This window comes from Cygnus atratus, chromosome 7 (assembly GCF_013377495.2).
Source record: "Cygnus atratus isolate AKBS03 ecotype Queensland, Australia chromosome 7, CAtr_DNAZoo_HiC_assembly, whole genome shotgun sequence".
In the NCBI taxonomy this organism is placed as follows: Eukaryota; Metazoa; Chordata; class Aves; order Anseriformes; family Anatidae; genus Cygnus; species Cygnus atratus.
The window spans coordinates 15,444,476-15,465,126 of NC_066368.1; the positions used below are offsets into that span (position 1 = coordinate 15,444,476).

Consider the following 20,651-nt stretch of genomic DNA (forward strand, 5'->3'; position numbering starts at 1 on the left):
TCGTGGAGCCACCCCGACAGAGGTGGCTGGAGCCCTGTGTTGCCTCTTGGTCTATGCTGACCTTTGTCCACAGCCTGACATTCCTTTCCCACCAACATAGGTGCGAGCCCCGCTTTGCGCACACGATGCTAAAGGGCCGGGCAGGCAAAACCGAGTATTTCCAACACCGGCATCCCAACCCCTCGTAATTTCTTCACCTCCCGACTTCCCAGCTGGTGCCTGCCCTGGGTGTAGCCCGCACCCGGAGCATCTGCCCCTTTCCTTGGGGTTCTTGCCGGGCACCCGCTGCGGGGCGCAGGTAGCGGGGCGCGGGGGCGGCTCCGGCCGCCGGCGGGGGGTCCGCGGGGTCCGCCCAGCGCCGCGGCTGCACGGGCTGCGGCAGGAAAGGAGCGGCGGCTCCTCGGAGGAGGAGGAAGGGGGGGTCCCTCGGAGCGGAGAGGCGCGGCGGGGCGGGGCGGGGTGGGCGCAGGAGGCGTGGAGGGGAGCGCGGCTGGAGCGCGGAGCGGCGCGGAGGGGAGCGTGCCATGCGCGGCGCGGCTGCCGGCGGCTCGCTCGCTGGCTCAGCATGCGGGGGCTCTGCCGCCGCCTCTGCCTCTGCCTGCTGGCCGCCGCGCTGGGGGGGCTCTGCGGGGGCAGCAGGAACTGCCCCGATCTCATCGTGGACCGCTGCCTCTGCGCCGCCGAGAGAGCCAAGGGGCCCGGCCGCCCGGCGCTCCGCATCAAAGTGGTCTGCAGCGGAGGCGACTTGGTGGAAACTTTGCAGCCCGCCGTGCTGCCCAACCGCACCGTGTCCCTGTGAGTACGGTCCCCGGTACCCCCCCGCGAGAGCGCCCCGGAGGAAGGGGTGCGGGGCTTTGGGGGGCCGGCGCGCATCCCTGGGGACCGGGGGGGACCCCGCGGCGCGGCCGTGCCCGAGCGCTGCCGCAGGAGCCGGACGAACCGCTCCCAGCGGTTTATAATATAACCCTGGGCCGGCTTTAAAAAAAAGTATGTGAGCTCTTTTTTTTTTTTTTTCTTTTCTTTTCTTTTCTTTTTTTTTCTTTTTTTTTTCTTTTTTTCTTCTCAGTTTGGAAACTCTTGCTGGCGTTTTGGTCGAGCTGGGGAAATTGGGCTTACCCTGATGTAAATTGCATGCTGCTCTGTGTGGTGGTTTGGAAAATTTCAGTGCTAGCAGAACCGATGGAGCTCGCTGGTGCACCTTTCTGCCGGCTACGGGATGGGCGCAAGCTGTCCGGGCAATGAATGAATGATAGAGATAATGGTAAACTGCCTGCTGGAGTTGTGTGTCACTAACTGGTATTCCCCTTCTCTCCTCTAAATAAAGTTTGGAATTTGACGTCTCCTTTTTTAATAAGAGTTTGCGTCCAACCATTTGAAACGACTGAATCTCCAATACTGTTCTGAGTTGTCTGCTGAAAATGACTAGCGCTTTGGTGTTTGACCTCTCTTTCCTTTTTTTTTTTTTTTTTTCTCCAAGTGTCTTGGAAATAGGTTAAGATGTTTTGTTGCCTGTTGCACATAGCTAAACTTGAATAAATGCTATGTATTGTTAGTCAACTAGTAGAACTTGTATCACCAATTATAGGCAAAAGTAACGTCCCTATAATGGACCCAAGCAGTAATAGCTCTGTGACATTTACCCTTTAGATCATGCACATATCCAACAGATCTTTTACTGTTTTATTTAGTTCTGTTGACAGTTCCTGCTGTGAACATCTCTACTGTTTACTGCATTTTCTTTAAGTCAACACTTTTAGAAGACAACTGGTAAAGACAGTAATTTATAACATCTGGGGAGCTCATGCTTGTAAACTTACAGATGTGCTGCGTATGCTTCAGTTCAATTTCAGCTCTAACAGTTGAGTGACTTGATGCTGATTAGCTGTATGCTGATTATTCATCTGGGAAGGTCTTGCTTGTTAATATACAAGATATAATAACTACACTTCCTGCTAAATTTTAATAGACTCTTTTAGAATGATTTTACTACATCAGTATAACTTTTAACCTAGGTGGTAAATTCACTGGTACTTTTGTAGTTTATATAACTGGCTATATAGTTTTTGCCTCCCAAAAGAGTATAAGAGGTCAACATCTTGGACAGACACAAACTATTTTTTTTTTCTATTTGTTAAAGTTCTGTAGAAACTCTTAAACTCAGCATATCTTCAAAGGCTATTGTTCTTAAACATTGCTTTACAGAGTTTTATACGGATTTTTTTTTAAGAAACTTTTCCTTTGACTAGGTAAGTACCAGTAGATGAATCCTGCTGACCGTAAGATTAACAGAAGTATGTATTCACTATATTGAAAAGAAATTGATCTGGAAACAGAAGTGAAGAAGTGAGAAAAGATGAATGAGAGAGGTGGTACGTTTCAAGTGTTAGGAAGGAGGATTTGCCCACTTATATCTGTGCTTTAGGGCACCAAAACCAAACCTGATACCTGAATATGCAAGTTTCAAGTGACACTTGTTCATACGCATTAGAAAGATACCATGTTTGTTTTTTTAAACTTACTTACAAAAAGCCACTGACCTGATAGCTGATTAGCTGTACTTAGGTGGTATAAAACATACATACCTTTTTTTTTTTTTTGTATTTGACTCAGACAAATACAGTACCATGTATCACCTAAACTGATCCATTTTCTCTTACTGTCTGTCTTCGCTGTTTTTTTTTTTTTTTTTTCTTTCTTCCCATAAAGTAAATTTATTGCTAAGTCTTGAAGGTAAAAAGGAAAAAAGTTAAAATCTGAGTTAGGGATGTAATAACTTTCAGTAGTTGGAACATACAGATGACAAGTTGATTGAATGTGTCAAAGATTTTCCAGGAGAAACTGTTTTTGATGAATTAAATTACACTTGTGAGATTTGGCCAGCTGCAGAAAATAATGATAAAAAGCTCAAACACTAGTGCTCGTACGTTTGTTTTTGTAGCTGCATGAAGAATTAGACAAAAGTGAATATTGCAGTAGACACTGCCTGTTTTCATTCAGTTTTATGGGCCCACAGAGAGAAAGAGAGTTTTAACATACGGAGCATAACCTTTTGGATTGCTTTAAAAAATAAGAAATATAGAGGTGAATAAAGGAACGCATGTTCAGATGCAGTCACAATTAAATGAAACAATGTAATGAATGGTTTTGGGGATTTTTTTGGCAGATTCAATCATCATATTTCTCGTGTAGGGATGCCACTTCTCAAGTGCTATTTCCTTTCGGAAGAAAAGATTGAAGACCAACTTAATTGCTCTGCAAAGATGACAGAGGGGGTAGGTACCTCTGCATCTCTTAAGCCATTAAGAGATGAAGTTGTAGGTCTGTAACTTTTTGTTTACTTGCTAGGTAATGTTGCTTACCAGCAAATTTTAAGAAGTTACGATTTGTTAGTTTAATGATATTTTTTTTCCAATTAACTGACCATGGACCTTGGCTGAGATTGACGATTCAGGCTCTATGGCATGTATGCACTAAAAGTATTGCTACTGAAAGTACTTCTGCAATTTGGTAGGCAATGGTTTGACTTAACATAAGCTAATGTGAAGTCACTGAAGAAATGCTTATTCTTGACAGGTTTGGACCAATTATTTCCAGTGTATGTCGTGGGAAAGTATACATAGTTTCTTTGAAATCAGATGAACACTGCAGCCATTGAGTAGTGTCCAAATGCTCCCAATACTATGCATGACACTAGAAATAAAATCAAAATATAAGCTGATATATGAACTATTCCCTCCCCTTTATTTTATATTAAAAGAAAAAAAAAAACACAAGAACACGAAGAACCTTGTTTTGGAATTACTGTTTTACTGTCTTTATTTAGTATTTTACTTCTTTGGAGATGGGATTCAAGTGCTTGATCTGGATCAAAAGAAAAAATAACTGTAGCTCCACAAAGTATTTGTGTGTATTTTGTTAAAAGCAATTCTAGCCTTTATTGATTTGCAACATAAATTTCTGTGCCTTGTGTATCAGGGTGGGGGAGGAGGAAGAGAGTTCCACCCCCCACCCCCCCCCCGCCATGGAGAATACTGCTATTGAATCATGAAATTATGCGAGCAGCACTCCCCACATCACTCTCAGTAAGCATGGACATGTAGACATGACAAGGAAGAATCACACCCCTTCATGATAATACAGCTTTCTCAGTCTAAACGTTATGGCTGAATACATGGGAATTCTTATATTGAATCAATACTTTACGAATTATTATTATTATTATTATTGTGTGATTGGATTGTTAAAGTGTAACACCAGAGAAAAAAATAACTTGCAAGTTTTTTCTCTTCTGCATTAATGGAAATTTTAGTTGTTAAACTTTTGACTGACTTACTGAAATTTGGGTTATACAGAATAAGACAGTAAAAATGGATTAGCCACTTTTTACAAAGCAGAAGTCCTACAATTTGAAATTTCAGGAATTAGTAGTTAGGTTTTGGTCTGAATTATTCCACGTAAACTGGACAGTATGTCTGTAGGTTGATTACTATCTGTACTTTTTTTTTCCCCTCTTAAGTGGTGTCAAAACGTTTATCATTCCAGTTCTTAGAAATTCACAGTTCATTACATCTCTGGACAGAATATACTTTGGAAGTATAAATGTTGTCAGATTATAATAGCAGCATTATTTTTTCGTCCTCCCTCTTAATTCAAAAGGAAGATTAACATAAACTGAAGGGTGTTATTTTTACAAATTTTGCCTACACATGCACCTGGGTAGGTTGTTTTAAACGTCATTGTAGAAACGAAGAACACTTAAGGCAGTGTATGATCATAGCAACTCATCATATATGAATCTTCCCACTTTTATATCTATGCACTTATTTTGACTGTGAATCAGAGGTTGTCTCCAAGTCCTCAGATTATCAATTTCAGACTGAGGCTACATGACTCCAGTGAAAATCCATAGCCATAAAATGTACATAGAGGTTTTCATCTTGAAAGCCCTTCACAAATATTACCCAGTCTTCTGAAAGCAGCATTCTCCCTGCTTTCCTCTGCCCCCAAATTACTTTTATGTCACATTCATTTATGTCATATCTACTGGCATTTATTATAACTTATTATATTACTGTATATTTTTCATGTCCAGTCTTGCCTTTTACACTTCTATATTACTTTAGTTTAGCATATATCAATATGATTTATAAGCATATAATTTTATATTTTTATATTTATATTTTGTAAGCATTTCACTGTAAAAAATACCCCTCTTTTTTTTTTTTTTTTTGATGTCCCAAAGAGTTTAGACAATGAGCTAGCCAAAACAAACAGAGCAAGAATTGAGGGAAGGATGAACAAAAAAATATTATTCAGTAGCTTTATCTCCACATCTTAAAATTCACTTTCTTTTTTTTTTTTTTTCTTTATTAGTATGAGGTTTCACGTAGTGTTCCTGATTTCTAAGTAATTGGGTTCTTAAAGACTGTAGGCTATTTCTCATTGTAAAGATTTTCACAGACATTTTCACCTTAGTTAGCTTCCTGTGTTCACTCAAAGTGGCAGAAAAAAAAAAAGAATAAAAACCAGGTTTCCTGCTCCATTATTGATGTATGTATACATATTTATACATGCTTTCTCCACAAGTTCTTCAAAAAAAAAAAAAAAAGCAGTTTGTGAAAGACATCCCTGTCATAAAGCAAATTGACACAGAAGACTTGGAAGAGCTGAGAGAAATGGTCGGGGAAGGCAAAACAAAGAGAAGAGAAAAACAGTACAGAAAAGTTTTAGACAGAAGTCTGAATTCCCTTGATATTTCAAGGTATTTGGCTAGGGTGGCCAGAAAATACCATAACTGAAATATTTTTCTTCATGTTATTTCTGATGAGAGGGTGGCTACACCTGAATTCTCTTGTCCATGTGTCAATACCATGCTGTACTCTGACCGCTTCCAAATTATGATTTTTCTGTTGATGAAACTGATCCATTGGCATTAATGAAAATTTTAACATGAGAGGAGCACGAAAAGCTTCTTTTAATAGAACTTTGCAAGTAATCTCCAAAATACCATAAAAACTTGTTAAACAGTTATTACATTAACTTTTTAAAGTTATATTAATCATGCTAAAGTTTCTTTCCCTATTTATTAATCTGCAAAATGTCATAAATTAAAAAAAAGCCATGTATCCTGGTGTTTTTAAGTTCTCAAGGTAACTTTCTCTGATGAAAGCATGAAAGCAGTTTGTGGAAGAGAGTGAGGTGAGAATTTTTGGAAACAGGTAAAGTTGTTTCACCGTATGAAATGTTTCCCTAATTCAGTAGAAACCAAGTCATTCCTGCATACTGGGAAATTTGCAGTATCTTACACTTAGTTTAATTCCAGAGATAAAAGTAAACCAATGAGATAAACAGGAAGATAGTAATACACATGGAAATGAATTTTATCATATATGTATATCTGATACCTATTAAGAAGTCCTAAATGAAGTTGGGGTTTTATGATATCATATAATTTGTCAGTTGGTTACCTACTGAGCTTGTTTGCCATAAGCAGGAAGAGCTTTAGTATATGTCACTGCCTTTCTTTTTTCTTTCCCTCTCTCTCTCTTTTTTTTTTTTTTTTCTTTTTTCTTTTAGGTAACCCTGATAGTCATTAAAAAACTATTTAGTTTTAATGATTAGAAGATATATGTGCAACAGAAATTTGTTTCTGAACCATAGGTATTATCATCTGTTGCAGTGGCCAGGGAGAAGGTGATGTATGTATGTGGAATTTCCCACTATACAAAGCTGTGCAAGCTGCTGCCCTTTGAGACCAAGGTACGGTCAGCCCTTAAAGTGGACTGTTCTTTAAATTTGAGAATGTAGAAATTTTTGTTATTATTTTTATTTTAAGGAAGACATACTGAAATATTTCCTCAAAATACATTTTTCTTTCCTTGTCCACTTCCAAATACCCTGGCAGCATCATGTGAGGTGAGGTGAAGCAAAGATGCGGGAGGGATGTGGTAGGGAGAGAGGTGAAGAAGAGGAAAAAGCTCTTACAACAGTTCATAGCCAGAAGGAAAGGGTCTGAAAAATGTTATTAAAATGAAGCTTACAGTGTTTCATATTTATATACATTCTCCTTTTTCTGCATCTTTCAGAAGTTTAAAATCACAAAATTTTTTGACTGTTTTATGCTGTATAACAAAAGGGTCCGGTTAACACCTGTGACTCTAGAAGCCAATTTTTTCCTTTGCCTTCGATACAGACCCAGCAGCTTTCTGGGCAGAAGTAGCCAGAGTAACATAGTGCCTTACTTGGGGCCTTCTGTCATAACAAATTTTGCAGCTGTTGTATTCAGCCATACTCCACGTAATTCACCCCTACTTTCCTTGCTACTGTCTTTTGTCCTGTTTTTATAATACAGAGCTGACATCATCTGGAAGTTAAAGAGCAGAGTGTCTTCACTGAGATAGAGATTTGGCTGTAATATCCAGTAGGAAACGTGTGCCTGTGTCTATGTATACATGCATGTATATATACACAAACACATGAAGCTTACACACTTCCTTCATGTACACGAGAGTGAGAAGTTTCTGCCAGCTTGAATTTCACTACTTCAATAACATCTGTGCGTGTTTTCAGAAATCTCTATATGTGCTTTTGTGATTTTGAGGAAAAACTGCCTATTGATTTCTAAGCTTCCTCCTTTTCCATCTTCCTGATAGGATGTAGAAAACCATCACAGCTTCAAACGTGTACAAAAGGAGGAAAAGTTTGGGTGTGTGTTTCTCTAATCAGCTGTGATTAATGCTGATCAATCACAAATTCGTTGTCTGATTCTAGACTTCCCAAATCTCAATTGGAAAAAAATATTATATTTAAAATAATATATATATATTTTCCATTTACTTTGGAAATTGTGTAATACAGAAAAAGTTCAGGCTTGGTTTATTTTTGTGGCAACATGCCATTCTTCACCCTTCTCTTAAAATTGTTTCCAACTGTGTTTTCATGTCTGGGACTGATTTGAGAGTACTCTGAAGGTACGTTTACTCATTACAAAAACTCTGCTTTTGCATTTTTTATTATAGTCTTACAGCCTTGTTGACAGTTTCTTTTCTGTTCTTAGTTGGATATAATCTTATCTGAACAGCACTATGTCAAATGTATAAACTGCTCTGCCAATAAAGTAAATACACAGTGGTTTATGGCTATTACATTCATAGACCTATAAATCTGTGCAAAAACCTGAGATTTATTCCTAGATCATATAGAATTCAAATTTGCTGATAGCTATGCATAAGTAAGCAAATTCTTCTAAACTTGCATTTTAAGGTTTAGGTCCTTTTGTAAGTGGCTGTCTTTTGAAATGGCTATTCATCAAAACTCATGAAGGTATAAAGGCACTGGCATGCATTTTCAGTGTGTATACTGTAGGCTTTGTATAACACAAAATGAAGTTTAAATGATTTTCTGTGTTATTAAGGTATCATTATGGTTTTGAGTAACCTGATCAGTCAAGGACTCCAAATGCCAAATTATGGACAGTTTTGATTCTCCTAGTTTATTGCAGAATTTGAATTCTTCCTTCTCATAACAATCAAGATGATGTCTCCTCATAAAGTCCTTCTTTTTATGTTATGACATAGATTATCCCAGAGAGTGCATTAGTGCATGTTTTATAGATAAAAGTATAAACTGGGACGGTAAAGGTTTAAGTGTACTGTAACTCGAGAAAAGAAAGAACTAAATCATAGAATGGAAAATAAAGTTAAAAGTAGTAGTAATCAAATCAGGCCTGGAAAATTTGGAGAAAAGCATTGATTTAAGAAAAGAATTGAACACTTTACTTTGCAATATATTATTAGTTCCCTGGCAACTGTTACTTGGATATCTGCATTTCAAATTATCATGCATGGTATCAATTTCTGTGTGAGTGGAGGGGTGGAAGAAAAGCATCATCTGTTTGTTCAGAACTTTCTCAATACAGTGACCTTAATAGATATTTAAGAGGATGTATATTGAAATGTTAGGAAAGCTTCCTCCAAAGGAATGTGCTAAAAACCTGGCACAACAGGAAACTTACTAACATTATTATTATTATTATTATTTTAAAAAGAAGGAAAAAAAAAAGAAAACAATCATTACCAATTTTGAGGAATCAAATTTACCAGCACTCCTAAGTAACAATATATTTCCATGTTAACATGTGTCCTATCAGGGTAGTATTGCATGCTAAGGAAAATGATTAATTCTCTTTGTCTTCCATGGGTCATCCTCTGTGCATGGAGCCATCTGCTACTAGTTTCAGAGCCTTGTAATTCTGCACCTTACTTTTATTATTACTGCTCTTACATTGATATTTCTCCCCATTTTCTTTCTCACCTGTATCTTATTTTTGTTCAAGCCTCACATGTATCACAAACTTTCTCTTGCTACAAATGCATCTCAAAAATTAAATGATAATAAAAAAACCAACTGCCTCCCTCTTGGTCAGCTCTGGTCTTGGTCCTCTGACGTGCTTCATTCTTACTTTCCCATGTGTATCCATTTCTCTGCCAGCTTCTGCACTTTCACTGGTGTGTGCTGCTGCTTCCAGCTCACAGTCTCAGACACTTCTCTAGTCTTTCATGACTTTCCAGTTTCTTCTAAACATTACATCTTCCCTCATCACCTTTGGCCCTTGACTCATTCTATTCTTTTCTTCTGAACTTGCTGAGTGAAACTGAAATGAGTGAGGATATGGGTCCTCAGAGGGATCTGACTTAAGTCCTGGAGTTCAGCTGTGCCTGGAATTGGTGCCAGGCGGATGGAGTTGACACTATTACAAAACTTTCAAACAAGAAAAATGTTTGGTTCTGCCTCCTTACAGAGTTTATCATCAGAACTGCAGCGAGCAGCATAGAGAAGAAGTCTGAATGTTCTTGTGTCAAGCAGTGATTTACATTGATCCACTGGCTGTGTTGCTGATGGTAGGAAGGAAAAGTCATGATGGCCAGGTTTGTTTCACATCCCCAGGATTTTGTAGTGTTCAGGAGGGAAGAGGAAAAGTGTAATTTCTAGTTTTCTCTACCCTTTGTGACAACATTCAAACAATATTGCAACCATCCTTCCAAAACTGTGAAATGTGTATAACACAAGTAATTACAGTGATAAAGATGAAAATTTGACATGTGCTATTAGTCTTGTTGCAGTTCTTGAGCCAAAAAACTAAAATTTTCAATATGTAGGCAAATCTAAGCTTAAGGGACAGCATTCCTTTCTCCTGTGATATGGCTAGTATTATTCACATGCTAAGTTTACCATATAGCTCCATCTTAAATTAGATCAAGTTAACGAACTGTTCTCAACAATAGCTGTAGCAGCTGACAAATCTACACTAATTTTGCAAAAGCCATGATTTCTCATTCACGCTACAGATGGGATGTGGGAAAGGTAACATGGTCAAAATGCATGAGCTTTCACTGCTCAGTAACATGTGGTCGTTCCTGCAAGTTACATTGCTGGTCCTGGTTTCTGACTAGCATTGCTCTGTTAAGTAAGTCATACAAAAGAAACATGTTTTCCATTGCAATAAAACAGTACATGCTATTCTATCAGCAATGAGTGTCATCATTATAAGACTTATTTTCATGTTAGGCACACATTTTGTGAATTGTATGTACCAACCTCTCATCATTAGATTTATTTATTACAAGAGACCCTGATGAGATGTATTACCTCATCTATAGCAAGGTAATTATATGTAGATGGGAAGGGGTAGAGTTTTGTCATATTATGCTTTGAGTAACTCTTCAAAGTATGATACAGTGATTGCTAACAGAAATTGGATTACATAGTGCTTAGAAAATAGAGTCAATCTGTGGGCGTTACAACACCACGTATTCAGGTACCTGTTAAACTACTGGTGCATGTAAGAATAATTTCTGCAGTTTTTCCCTCTGTATTTGGTAACAATAAGCTCTTGGAAAGTTAATCTGCACTTTCCATTGGTTATATCATACAGGAGTCTTCCAGAGGGAAGTTCCATTTATTTATTTATTTATTGGTTTAATGGTGGGTTTGACTTTGGGTAAGAACCTAAGTCCGTCCAGTGCAGCTGGTAAGCCACATGTAAGGGTTATTTATTTATTTATTCATTCATGTGGTCATGATTTACTTTGATTTCTTTTGATTTCTTTAGTTACAGACATTAATAGGGTCGCATTAAGTTTTTAGGATTTGAGGACCTGTTTTGGTATATCTGAGGAAGAGTGGAGGAGTACAACATTTCAGGTTGGAAATTAGGAGAAATTTCTTCTCAGAAAAAGTAGTTAGGCATTGAAACAGGTTGCTCAGGGAAGTGTTGGAGTCACAGTTCCTGGCGGTGTTTAAGGAAAGGTTGGATGTGGTACTTAGGGACATGGTTTAGTGGGTGATATTGGTGGTAGGCGGACAGTTGGACCAGATGATTTTGGAGGTCTTTTCCAACCTTAATAATTCTATGATTTGAGATATAAATGTCAGGAAATGGTGTGACCTCAGTCATAGATGTTTGGTATTTATTTTATTTATTAGTATGATTTAAGGTATGTATTAAATGAATACCAATTGCTGCTTGTGTAAAATAAAGACTTACATGCCACATTTATACTTGCCAATCCTCATGAAGCTATAGCAGATATTCTAGAGCTAATGTCTTTAGTTTAATCAGAAAAAGAGAAAATGAGATTTGCAGAAAAAGAGAAAAGGATGAATACTGGAATTTCTCACATTTAAATTGTGGGGAAAAAAACCACACATAATAGTCATTTATTGTACAATTCAAAATTCTTTTCACTTTCTGCAACATTACTTGCTTTTGCATTTTATTTAACAATGTTAAGAGTCAACAATGTAAATTCACAAACCAAAAAAACTATAAAAGCTAAATTAATGTAATAAATATCAATCTTCTGAATTTAGAGCAAATCAAGTTACTGCTTCATGTTTATTGACTATAAATCTGTTTCTAATTAACTATTCTTCCTAAAAGAATTCTTATTAATTAATTTGTTCTTATATTTAATAAATAGCCTATTAGTGAATTAGTCCATAAGGTGATTTTCATAAAATTTTACACATTTAAAGATTAAATTGCTGGCTAGGACATCTTGATTTTTTTTTTCAGTTTTATTTTATTAAAAAAAAAAAAAGCAATATTGGTAATTGGACAAAATGACTTCAAATGAAACTGTCCTCCATATTTTTTCCATATTTTTCATGTGTCAGTAACAAGACTAAGAAAGTTGGCTGCTTGAGTCTCCCTGTAATTAAATGGCGTTTAAGATTTTTTTTATTTTTTTCCTCTGTAGGCACCTTTGAAGAACTTGGGTCACTATTTCAATATCTTTATTACAGTTACTTGGTCACCAAGGTATTTGTTAATGAAGAGGGATTAGATGCCAAGCCCAAGTTTGGAATAGATTAGAGCAAATAATTTTTTAATGCTAGCTTTCCACAGCATTACTTTAGCTGAGGTAGAACAGTTATTTTAAACAAATAAAATCCCTCAAGTAATCACTTATTAAATAGCACTAAAGTCAAGTTGTTTGTTTGTCTTTTCTTTTGTAAAACTGTCTGTCAAAATGGTGGTATTGAATTATATGTTGAGTCAGTGGTTCCATATGAATAGGTAGTGTATAAGCTTTTTCAGCTGGTTGGTGTTTTGTTTTTGAAATTGGCATAGCTAATAAAGCTTCTTGTAGGCTGAAGAACTGGAGTAGTAGGACTTCCCATCTTTTCTTACTTGCTGCTCTGCTGTTTTGCCTGAATCTTTAGTTTTGGAATCTATAAAAACATCATATGTGAACATGAAAAATATTTATGATTCCAAGCTTTTAATTTACAGTCTGGATCTTTGATAAAAATAAGCAAGTGGTTGTCCTGGATGAGACCATACGGCCATGTAGCCCAACAGCCTGTCTCCAATAGCATTTAGAAGCAGGAGTCTATGGTAGAGTAGCAGTGGGACATTTCTCACAAGGATCTTCCAGTCTCCAGCCCATCTCAGAGTTGTAGTTCCTGTGTATTTAATTTACCAAAACGGATTGTTCTTCTACAGCCCTGTCCAGCCCGCCCCCAAACCCTTTCCAGCTCTGCATTTGTAGTATCCCGTGGCGAGAGGTACTGCAGCCTAACTGTGTGTTGATAAGGAATAGCCTCCTTTTGTTTATGTCTGAGTTTCAAGAATTCAAAACTCTTTCTTTGGAATTTGTTTCAGCCTGAGCTGATGTGGTAATCAAACTCAGGAAAATGGGCTGCGTTTTGTCTTTAAGAGAAGAGCTCGTCTCGGTGTTTTTCTAGTTGTCCTTTTACCTTTCTCTTATTGTCGTTAATCACTGTTAGTAAGCTGAAAGGCAAGGAAGTGATGAAATTTCAAAAAATAAAATTTATGCTATTAATATTATTCTTTCTTGTATGTAAATAGAGTTTGTTTAACTTTGTGAAAAGAGAGCAATGATAAAACTTTTAAAAAATTATTTTATTTTTGTTTATTTTTTTAAGCAAAGGCATTGCATTTAGTGCAATCCATGGGGAAATGCATTGGTCTTCTAGATAGAAAAAGGGAGCTCTGTCCCTACTTATTAATGAAAAATGAACAAAAGCTTAAAGTCAGCTTTCTCATTGGCTGGCCTAGATTTCTCTTGGCAGATTGATAGATTTTCCTGCTTCCCTCTGTATTCCTGAATAACAAATGTATCTTCACTTCTACGTGTACATTAAGGCCAATATTTTGTGGTTTGTTTAGTTATTGGTGCTATGGAAAGGAAAGAGGGAAGAAAGTATGATTGAAAGAATAACTATTGCCATAACAGCATGCCTGTGGGGAAAAAAAAAAGGCTTTGGATCAGGTTTTAAAGATCAGATTAAAAATCAGATTTTAAAAGTCACAGAGTACTGTTTGATTGGTCTCTCTCTCCCTCTCTTTTTTTTTAATAATTTTTCTCCTCTGCTAAAATCTTCTTTTTACTGGTACTGATGTTAGCAATTATCTTGTGCAGAAAGATTGCAGCTTATTGGTTTTGCTGGTTGTTACTTCGCTTGTGTTAAATCTTCATTTTCTTTTTCTATGTATGATTCAGATAACAGCTCTAAGCCTAATAACATGATAATAATGATTCAGTAGATTTTGTTACTTAGTGATTATGGGTTATCAGTGTATGCATGGAAGGAAATGGTTAAAAGAAAACAGAAGTGGAAAAATTACAAGTGCAGTGGCTCAGCTTTTGGACTGGGTGGGGTAAGAAAACATGTAAAAATATTGATAATCTGATTTTAAACTGTATTATTCTTAGCAGATCCAGATGAAGTCTTTTTGTATGCCTGCTTTCTTGAGATAGTTTTTCTATTTATCTCTGTGTTTGGGGACATGCCTGAAACTAATACTCTCAACGGGAGTTGAAGTCGATGATCCTTGTGGGTCCCTGGACTCAATGATTCTTGTGTGGGTCCCCTCCAACTCAGGATATTTTATGATTCTATAGTCTATCGTTTTGTGTAGGATAGCCACTAAACCTGTTTTTCATCCATGTTTCTGGACCTAGAGCTATGCTTTGTCCTTTTAGTTGTTACTTCATTCTGCACCATTTTCCTGATTTCCTGCCATATTGATGACTGCTTCATTTATGTTTTTGTTGTTTGTTTAAACTTGTAAATTACGGGAACCACCTTTCAGGAACTGGCTGTCAGGGAATTCCTCTTCCTGGGCCTTGCTGGGAGAGTTTTTGCCTCTGGTTATCATTCAGAGGGCCTAGTGTCTGCCAGATTCTCCCCAAAAGGGGAGATAATTAGACTAAGAGAATAGTATATGTATACTTCATCAACTGGATTGACACGTCTTGTGGAAGAGTTATATACTTAAAAACTCAGGTCACTTCCCTGTATTGATCTGTGTGAGTGGTTTGAAGATTTACAGGCCTCATGGAGAACATCCTGCCCAGTCATCAGAGATGGATCTGCTCTGCCCAGCACTTTCTGCCTCTCTGGACAAATGTGTGCATTGCTGACAAAGTTGAAGATGAGTCAGAGTTGAAGGCTATCCTGAAGCCACAGAGGACGCTATGGGACTTGCCCTCACTTAAAGGTTTCCCCAACCCAAAGTGACTGCTCACTTTGAGCCTGAAATTCTTCAATTATTATTATTATTTTATTTTTGGGAGGCAAAGGGGTGTTTTTGCACTGTATTGTAATAGAGGTTATTCTGCAGAAAAAGATGTATTGATCACTAAACAAATGATTTATTAAGGTTAGTTTGCCTGTACTTAACAGAATAATAAATGAGGCTGGAGGGGAGGATGAGAATATGAATGGATGTCTGGAACATGTGGATACTATATTAGCTATCTACTCTTTCTTCTTTTGTTTTTCTGTGAGTTTCTGTGATTGAGAAGACGACTGATAAAATTGAGATAAATGTCAGTATTGATAAATGCTAAGTGAAAAAGGGCATGTAGAACATTTTAACTTTACTTATGCATTGGTTGACTTTAAACTAGATGCTTGTTTTCTGACAGCTCGGCAGTAGTCAACACAAGTAACAAAACAAAACATCTTGTTTCCACTGTGTAAGTGCATGGTGATGCATCTGCATCTTGGATGCTGTGTACAGTTCTGGTTCTTCTATGTCAAAAAGGGTATAGCATAACAAGACAAGGTATAGAAAAGGGGCCATAAATGTTCAGAACCATGGAACAGCTTGTGTATGAGGAATGATGAATAGCTAAGGGAGTTTTAGAGTTTGATCCTGAAGCACACTTAAAAGTGAATAGGGAAGGTTATTTTTTTTTAGGTTTTACATGGTATAGGATTGAGGAGGCAACAAATTATTAGTTTGGAGTTTCTAAGAAATAAAAAGTAATTCTTCATGCCTTACACATATTACCTGCAGGGCTTTTTGCTGTAGCTTTTATATCTATGAATCTTTTCTTGACTGCTATCAAAGACAGGACAGTGATCTAAACAGACTTCTGTCTGACCTGTTCCTGATGACTTGATGCTGTTCAGTGTATTTATTCATGATCCAGATGGAAAATGTAAAGTTCTCAGAAGACAGGATCTGGAGGAATGATTACTGCCTGGGGCAGTTCTGTGGAGTAACCAGGATCACTTGGCAAGCAGGACTCAATAGATCAACATTCATTTTAACACGGCCAAGAACATTGTCAGATATCCAGAACAAAGAAAGTAGCTTGCACATGTACATTCCAGAAAGCAGTTCCAGCACTGTGTCACTGAAAAGCAGTTAATTATAATGGTGCATAATCGGTTAAACATCTGTTCCTGGTGTGATATTACTAAAAGTGCACTGATAATATCATCTTGGATCCAAAGTAGGGAATGAAAAGCAGAATTAAGGAGTTGGTATTGCTTTTGTTTGCTGCTACTGGAAAAAGAGCCTACTAAAAAAAGTTGTTATATTTTAAAATTTCAAGGATGATTTAAAGACTAGAAAATGTATGCTGTAGTCTTCTCATAAATCTCTTGTTTGAGATTAAAAGGTTATTTGATCATGTCCCATATTTGTTTACAAAGAAGATAAAAGTTTGATATCAAAAATAATTTAATTTGGAAAATAAATGATAGAGTCATTGAGAGCTCAAACCAAATGCATTTGGTATAAGAATGCAAGCTGAAATTCAAGTGACAATGATAACCTTTTGGAAGACAAAGAGCTGTGATGGATACTTCCTCCCTTCTTAAATTAAGACTGTGTATTGTAAAAACTCAACAAGAAATTGGGCTCTTGATGCAGCTTGTACTGGGAGAGGTTCTTTATCTGATGTGATCACACTGGTCTCTCCTGGGTGTTAATATAAATAAAATGGTGAAAATCTGCTTCTAGACACTGACAGCTACTTACGTGAATGCTACCAAAATGTGATGTGTTTTAGGGTAGGGGCATAGAGTTACCAAGACAATCTACTTTTTCTGCATGGGAGAAGCTCCCATTCTATTCATATACTAGTAAATGTGTGACTCTCTTTGTTGTTTAATACAGAAGTAGAATTGCTCTAGTATCAAAACAATTGTTTGTTGACTGTACAGTAGTACACTGTGTATTTGGAAATACTCAGCACTGGAAATTTTCCAGGTGTCATTTGGCTTGACACTGGCAAACATGTTTACCAGGTGGACTTCATCTGTGAATAGTTCTTCTGCTTTGAATTCTGCCAAATACGCTGACTCTAATGTAACTCTTGAGATGTCAAACAGTGATTTTAATGGTGTTTGTTATTGTTACCCAATTATTCGATTTCCCCATCAATTTTAACCGTTGCCTCTTTACCTACAAAGTATTGACAACAAAAAAGATGTTCAATAAATATATTAGCTTAAGAAGCTGAAATTTAAAAATAATCAGACTGGGTCTTCATGCTTCTGTAATGAACGCTATTTCTGTTTTCCCTGTCTGTTGCTGCCTGTGGGATTTTTATTGGGTGGTGGGTGTTGGTAAAAGGGATGCTGCTAAAAACAGTATCACTCTAAGTCACTTCACAGCAGCTTTATTGCAGAGATGAAAGTCATGAAGAGTTTTGTGATTTGAATATTACTAGCCTTTGATCTTTAAGTTTCTCATTAAGTTTAATGTTTCAGTAGCTCCCCAGTACCTTGCATTTTAAGTTTAAAGAAAAAAATGGAAAGAAAAAAGAAAAAGTGATTTTGGTAATTTGGCACTGTTCCTTTTCCTGTGCTAGGAAATGTGACCCTTTAGCCATATTAAAGAATTTCCTCTGTCTTTCATAAGATTTTTTAGAATTTGTAAAAAATTAGAGTAATATTTTATATATACATATATTTTAAAGGGTAAACAAATTAGATCTCTGCTCTTTTCACATCACTTGCAATCAAGTTTACAGCAAGTTGGAAAACCTACAGCTATGGCTTGTCTGTGTAAAATTCATATGATTTAGTTACTGACTGAAATTACAGCTATTTGAAAGAACATATTAATCACCCTGAAGATGCACTGGTAAAGTCTTACGTAATCTATGATTATTTATGTATTATTGATAGATAATCTATTGTGTAACAGGTATAAGCATATACATTATATTATGCCAAAACTGTAACCCAAACGAGTAATCCAAGGTATTAGAGGAAAGGAGGAATATTCATGCTGACAATTCTTTAATCACAAATGCTTTCTAGCCAGTTAAGTTACTGTTGCTTCAATTTGTAAAGTAAAGATATTTGGAGGGGGGTTTATAACGCAGCTTTCAGCTTTCTGCTGTGCAGAACATCCCCACTCATTTGGGGATCATCCCCACTCCCCAAATCATTTGGAGTTGAATGATAATACAATGCATAGCTTCTTGGGAGCAGGGTTTATGCTTTAAAAAACAACAGCAAAAACAAAAGATACTTAAATCATGTAAAACCAGCAAGCTTTTTTTCTCTTCTGTAACTTAAAACTGACTGACTATAACCATCTTTTCCCAGACAATGTGCAAACTATTATAAAAGCATTCAACACCAAACTCCTTTGCCAGAATTCAGTAGCAGGATCTTGAAGCATTTTTATGGCATTCATGCTGCAGGCATTAAGGGAAGTTGCTTGTTCCCTGCCTCTGTTCAGGTCTCTTCACTTCATCTGAAGTGTCTCCTGAGTATTAGGATGGGATCTGGTGCTGGTAAAATGCTTGTTGCCCATTTCTGGACATAGGTAGTGTTTTCACAGAAAAAGCCTTTCTGTGTCACATTAGTTTAACGGCACTGTTAATGAAGTCTGTATGTGACAGTTTTATGATACCATGTGTATGATCAAAGATTGTTGGTCTTACTTAATACAGTACATATTTATACAGGATTCTTATGAAGTATATAGCCAAATGCCACTGTCAATAAACCTTAACAGCAGCCAAACTGGGAAAATACAAACTGACCATAGCAGGCTGGTGTGTGAGTAGCAAAATTTTTACTCCGAGGATTTTATTATTATTATTTTTTTCCTGAATTGAATTATTTCCAGGACACAACTGTACAATATTTTATTCAGGTGTTTAAGTTATGGGCCTGGTACGAGTGATAGCTTCAGGTTATCACAGGACTTATGGCAAGAACACAGTGCAGAACATGTTCTGTGTCCTTTCAAGGTGAATAAAATCTCATTTTACTTTTATGAATGTGGAAAGGGGAAACTTTTTCACATTACTCTGATAGAAATACTTCAATAGATCCTTTTGTGCAAGATGATAGTCTGGTACTAGGTTTATTTTAATCATGCAAGTGAGAGAGATGAATTCCTATTTTATATAGTGAGAAATCAGCACTATGTAATTGAGTATTCAGAATCAAAATCCGTATATTTTTAATAACGTTCATTGCTTTACTCTTTTTGAAAGTACTCAAAATACAAATCTTAAGTTACCTAGAAAGACATTTTGTATAGTCTGACAAAAATGCAATACTACAGTATTTGTTTTCTGATTAGAGTACCCTGGCTGACTTAATTTTAGTATTTACCAGAATTTGTAGTCTGGTTTAGAGCTAAATTTATGCCAACGTTATCTGTGATATTTGTTGATCTGGGTGTGTAGTTCAAAACAAGTTAAAATCTTGTATTCGTAATAAAATGATTTTTGGAATAAAAGTCCATGTTGTATTTTGAGAGCTTAATCTATCATCCTCATGATAAGATGCATGTCGAAGTTTTTCACAAATGACATTCACTATTTAGGAATATTAAAACAAACAAAGAAAACCTCCAAACACTCTGAGTCAAATATTATCTCTCTAAATTCTTTCATTTTGAAAAGTATGAATTTAGGTTGCAGCATTATTATTTTTGAGAGGACAGGGGAAAAAAGAAAGAAAAATGAGAAGGAGCAATGGTGATGCAGAGCTTGCAGGAAAGCTATAAACTGCTAAACATCATACAGATTCTGATGAATATTGTCAATGTAGTGGAATATCATTCAAGTAAGTAACGGATAGTTCTTTAGATGCAGAGGGAAGGCTTAATGATTCATCTTTCAGTCCTATTGCATTGTCACATCTATCTACTACGTTATTACCATTTTATTTATTTTTTTCGTTACAGTAGTTCAAAGAAGAACCATTAGGCTGGATTTCTTGAATGTGTTGTAAAGGACATGGCAAAGAATTTATTCTCTTTATGCCTAAGAAGTCATAGATAATGTGTTAAAATGGCAATGGTGCCTGATGTGCTTAATCTGTAGGGCAGGTGGCAGAGGTGGGAAAGGGAGGGCTTTAAGGGTGGTCCGTTTTCACAGCTGTTTGGTGTTTCCAAGAAGTTCTGTCAAGCTCAGAAGCTGAGCAATGTGCAAGTAGATTAACTGAGCATCTGCTGTGCTTTTGCCTGGACTTTCATCTGATATCCCCTGGAAGACAGAAGGATGGGGGTGCTGGTGTCCAGAATGAAGTAATTCCTTGCCCTCACCACTATGTAAAATATATAAGCTACTGTGATGAAGCTTGAGGGCAAGAAGGTACAGTGCTTCAGTCTGTCTGGAAATCTGGTACAAGGAAGAGAGAAAACTCTCTGTCTGCTTGGGATTACCAGGTCCCGAAGAGCCCAGCAGCAGGAGTGGCTGTGAGCAGGTGTGGGGCATTTTTGCAGGGCTCCTGTGCAGGCAGCATTGTGGCTGTGTGGAGTGAAATAGTTGGTGCTGAGGACTGGATGTCTGTCCCACGAAGGTTTGGTTATCACTTTGGAGTAGTAAGTGCTGCTGTGGATCTCCTTT

The 20,651-nt window shown here is 37.1% G+C and overlaps 1 protein-coding gene across 4 annotated transcripts in view; it reads left to right on the forward strand.

Annotated features, from left to right (window-relative positions):
- Positions 1-460: 460 nt before the first annotated feature.
- The window catches only part of ADGRA1 (adhesion G protein-coupled receptor A1), a 277,156-nt gene continuing 256,965 nt past the window's right edge, over positions 461-20,651 (forward strand). For 3 of the 4 annotated variants that reach the window (XM_035545601.2, XM_035545609.2, XM_035545594.2), the window contains exon 1: positions 461-795. In XM_035545601.2, the coding sequence (XP_035401494.1) occupies positions 566-795 (230 nt within the window). In that variant the 5' untranslated portion in view covers positions 461-565. The remainder of the gene's footprint in view (positions 796-20,651) is intronic. The other variant, XM_035545619.2, reaches the window with a different exon arrangement.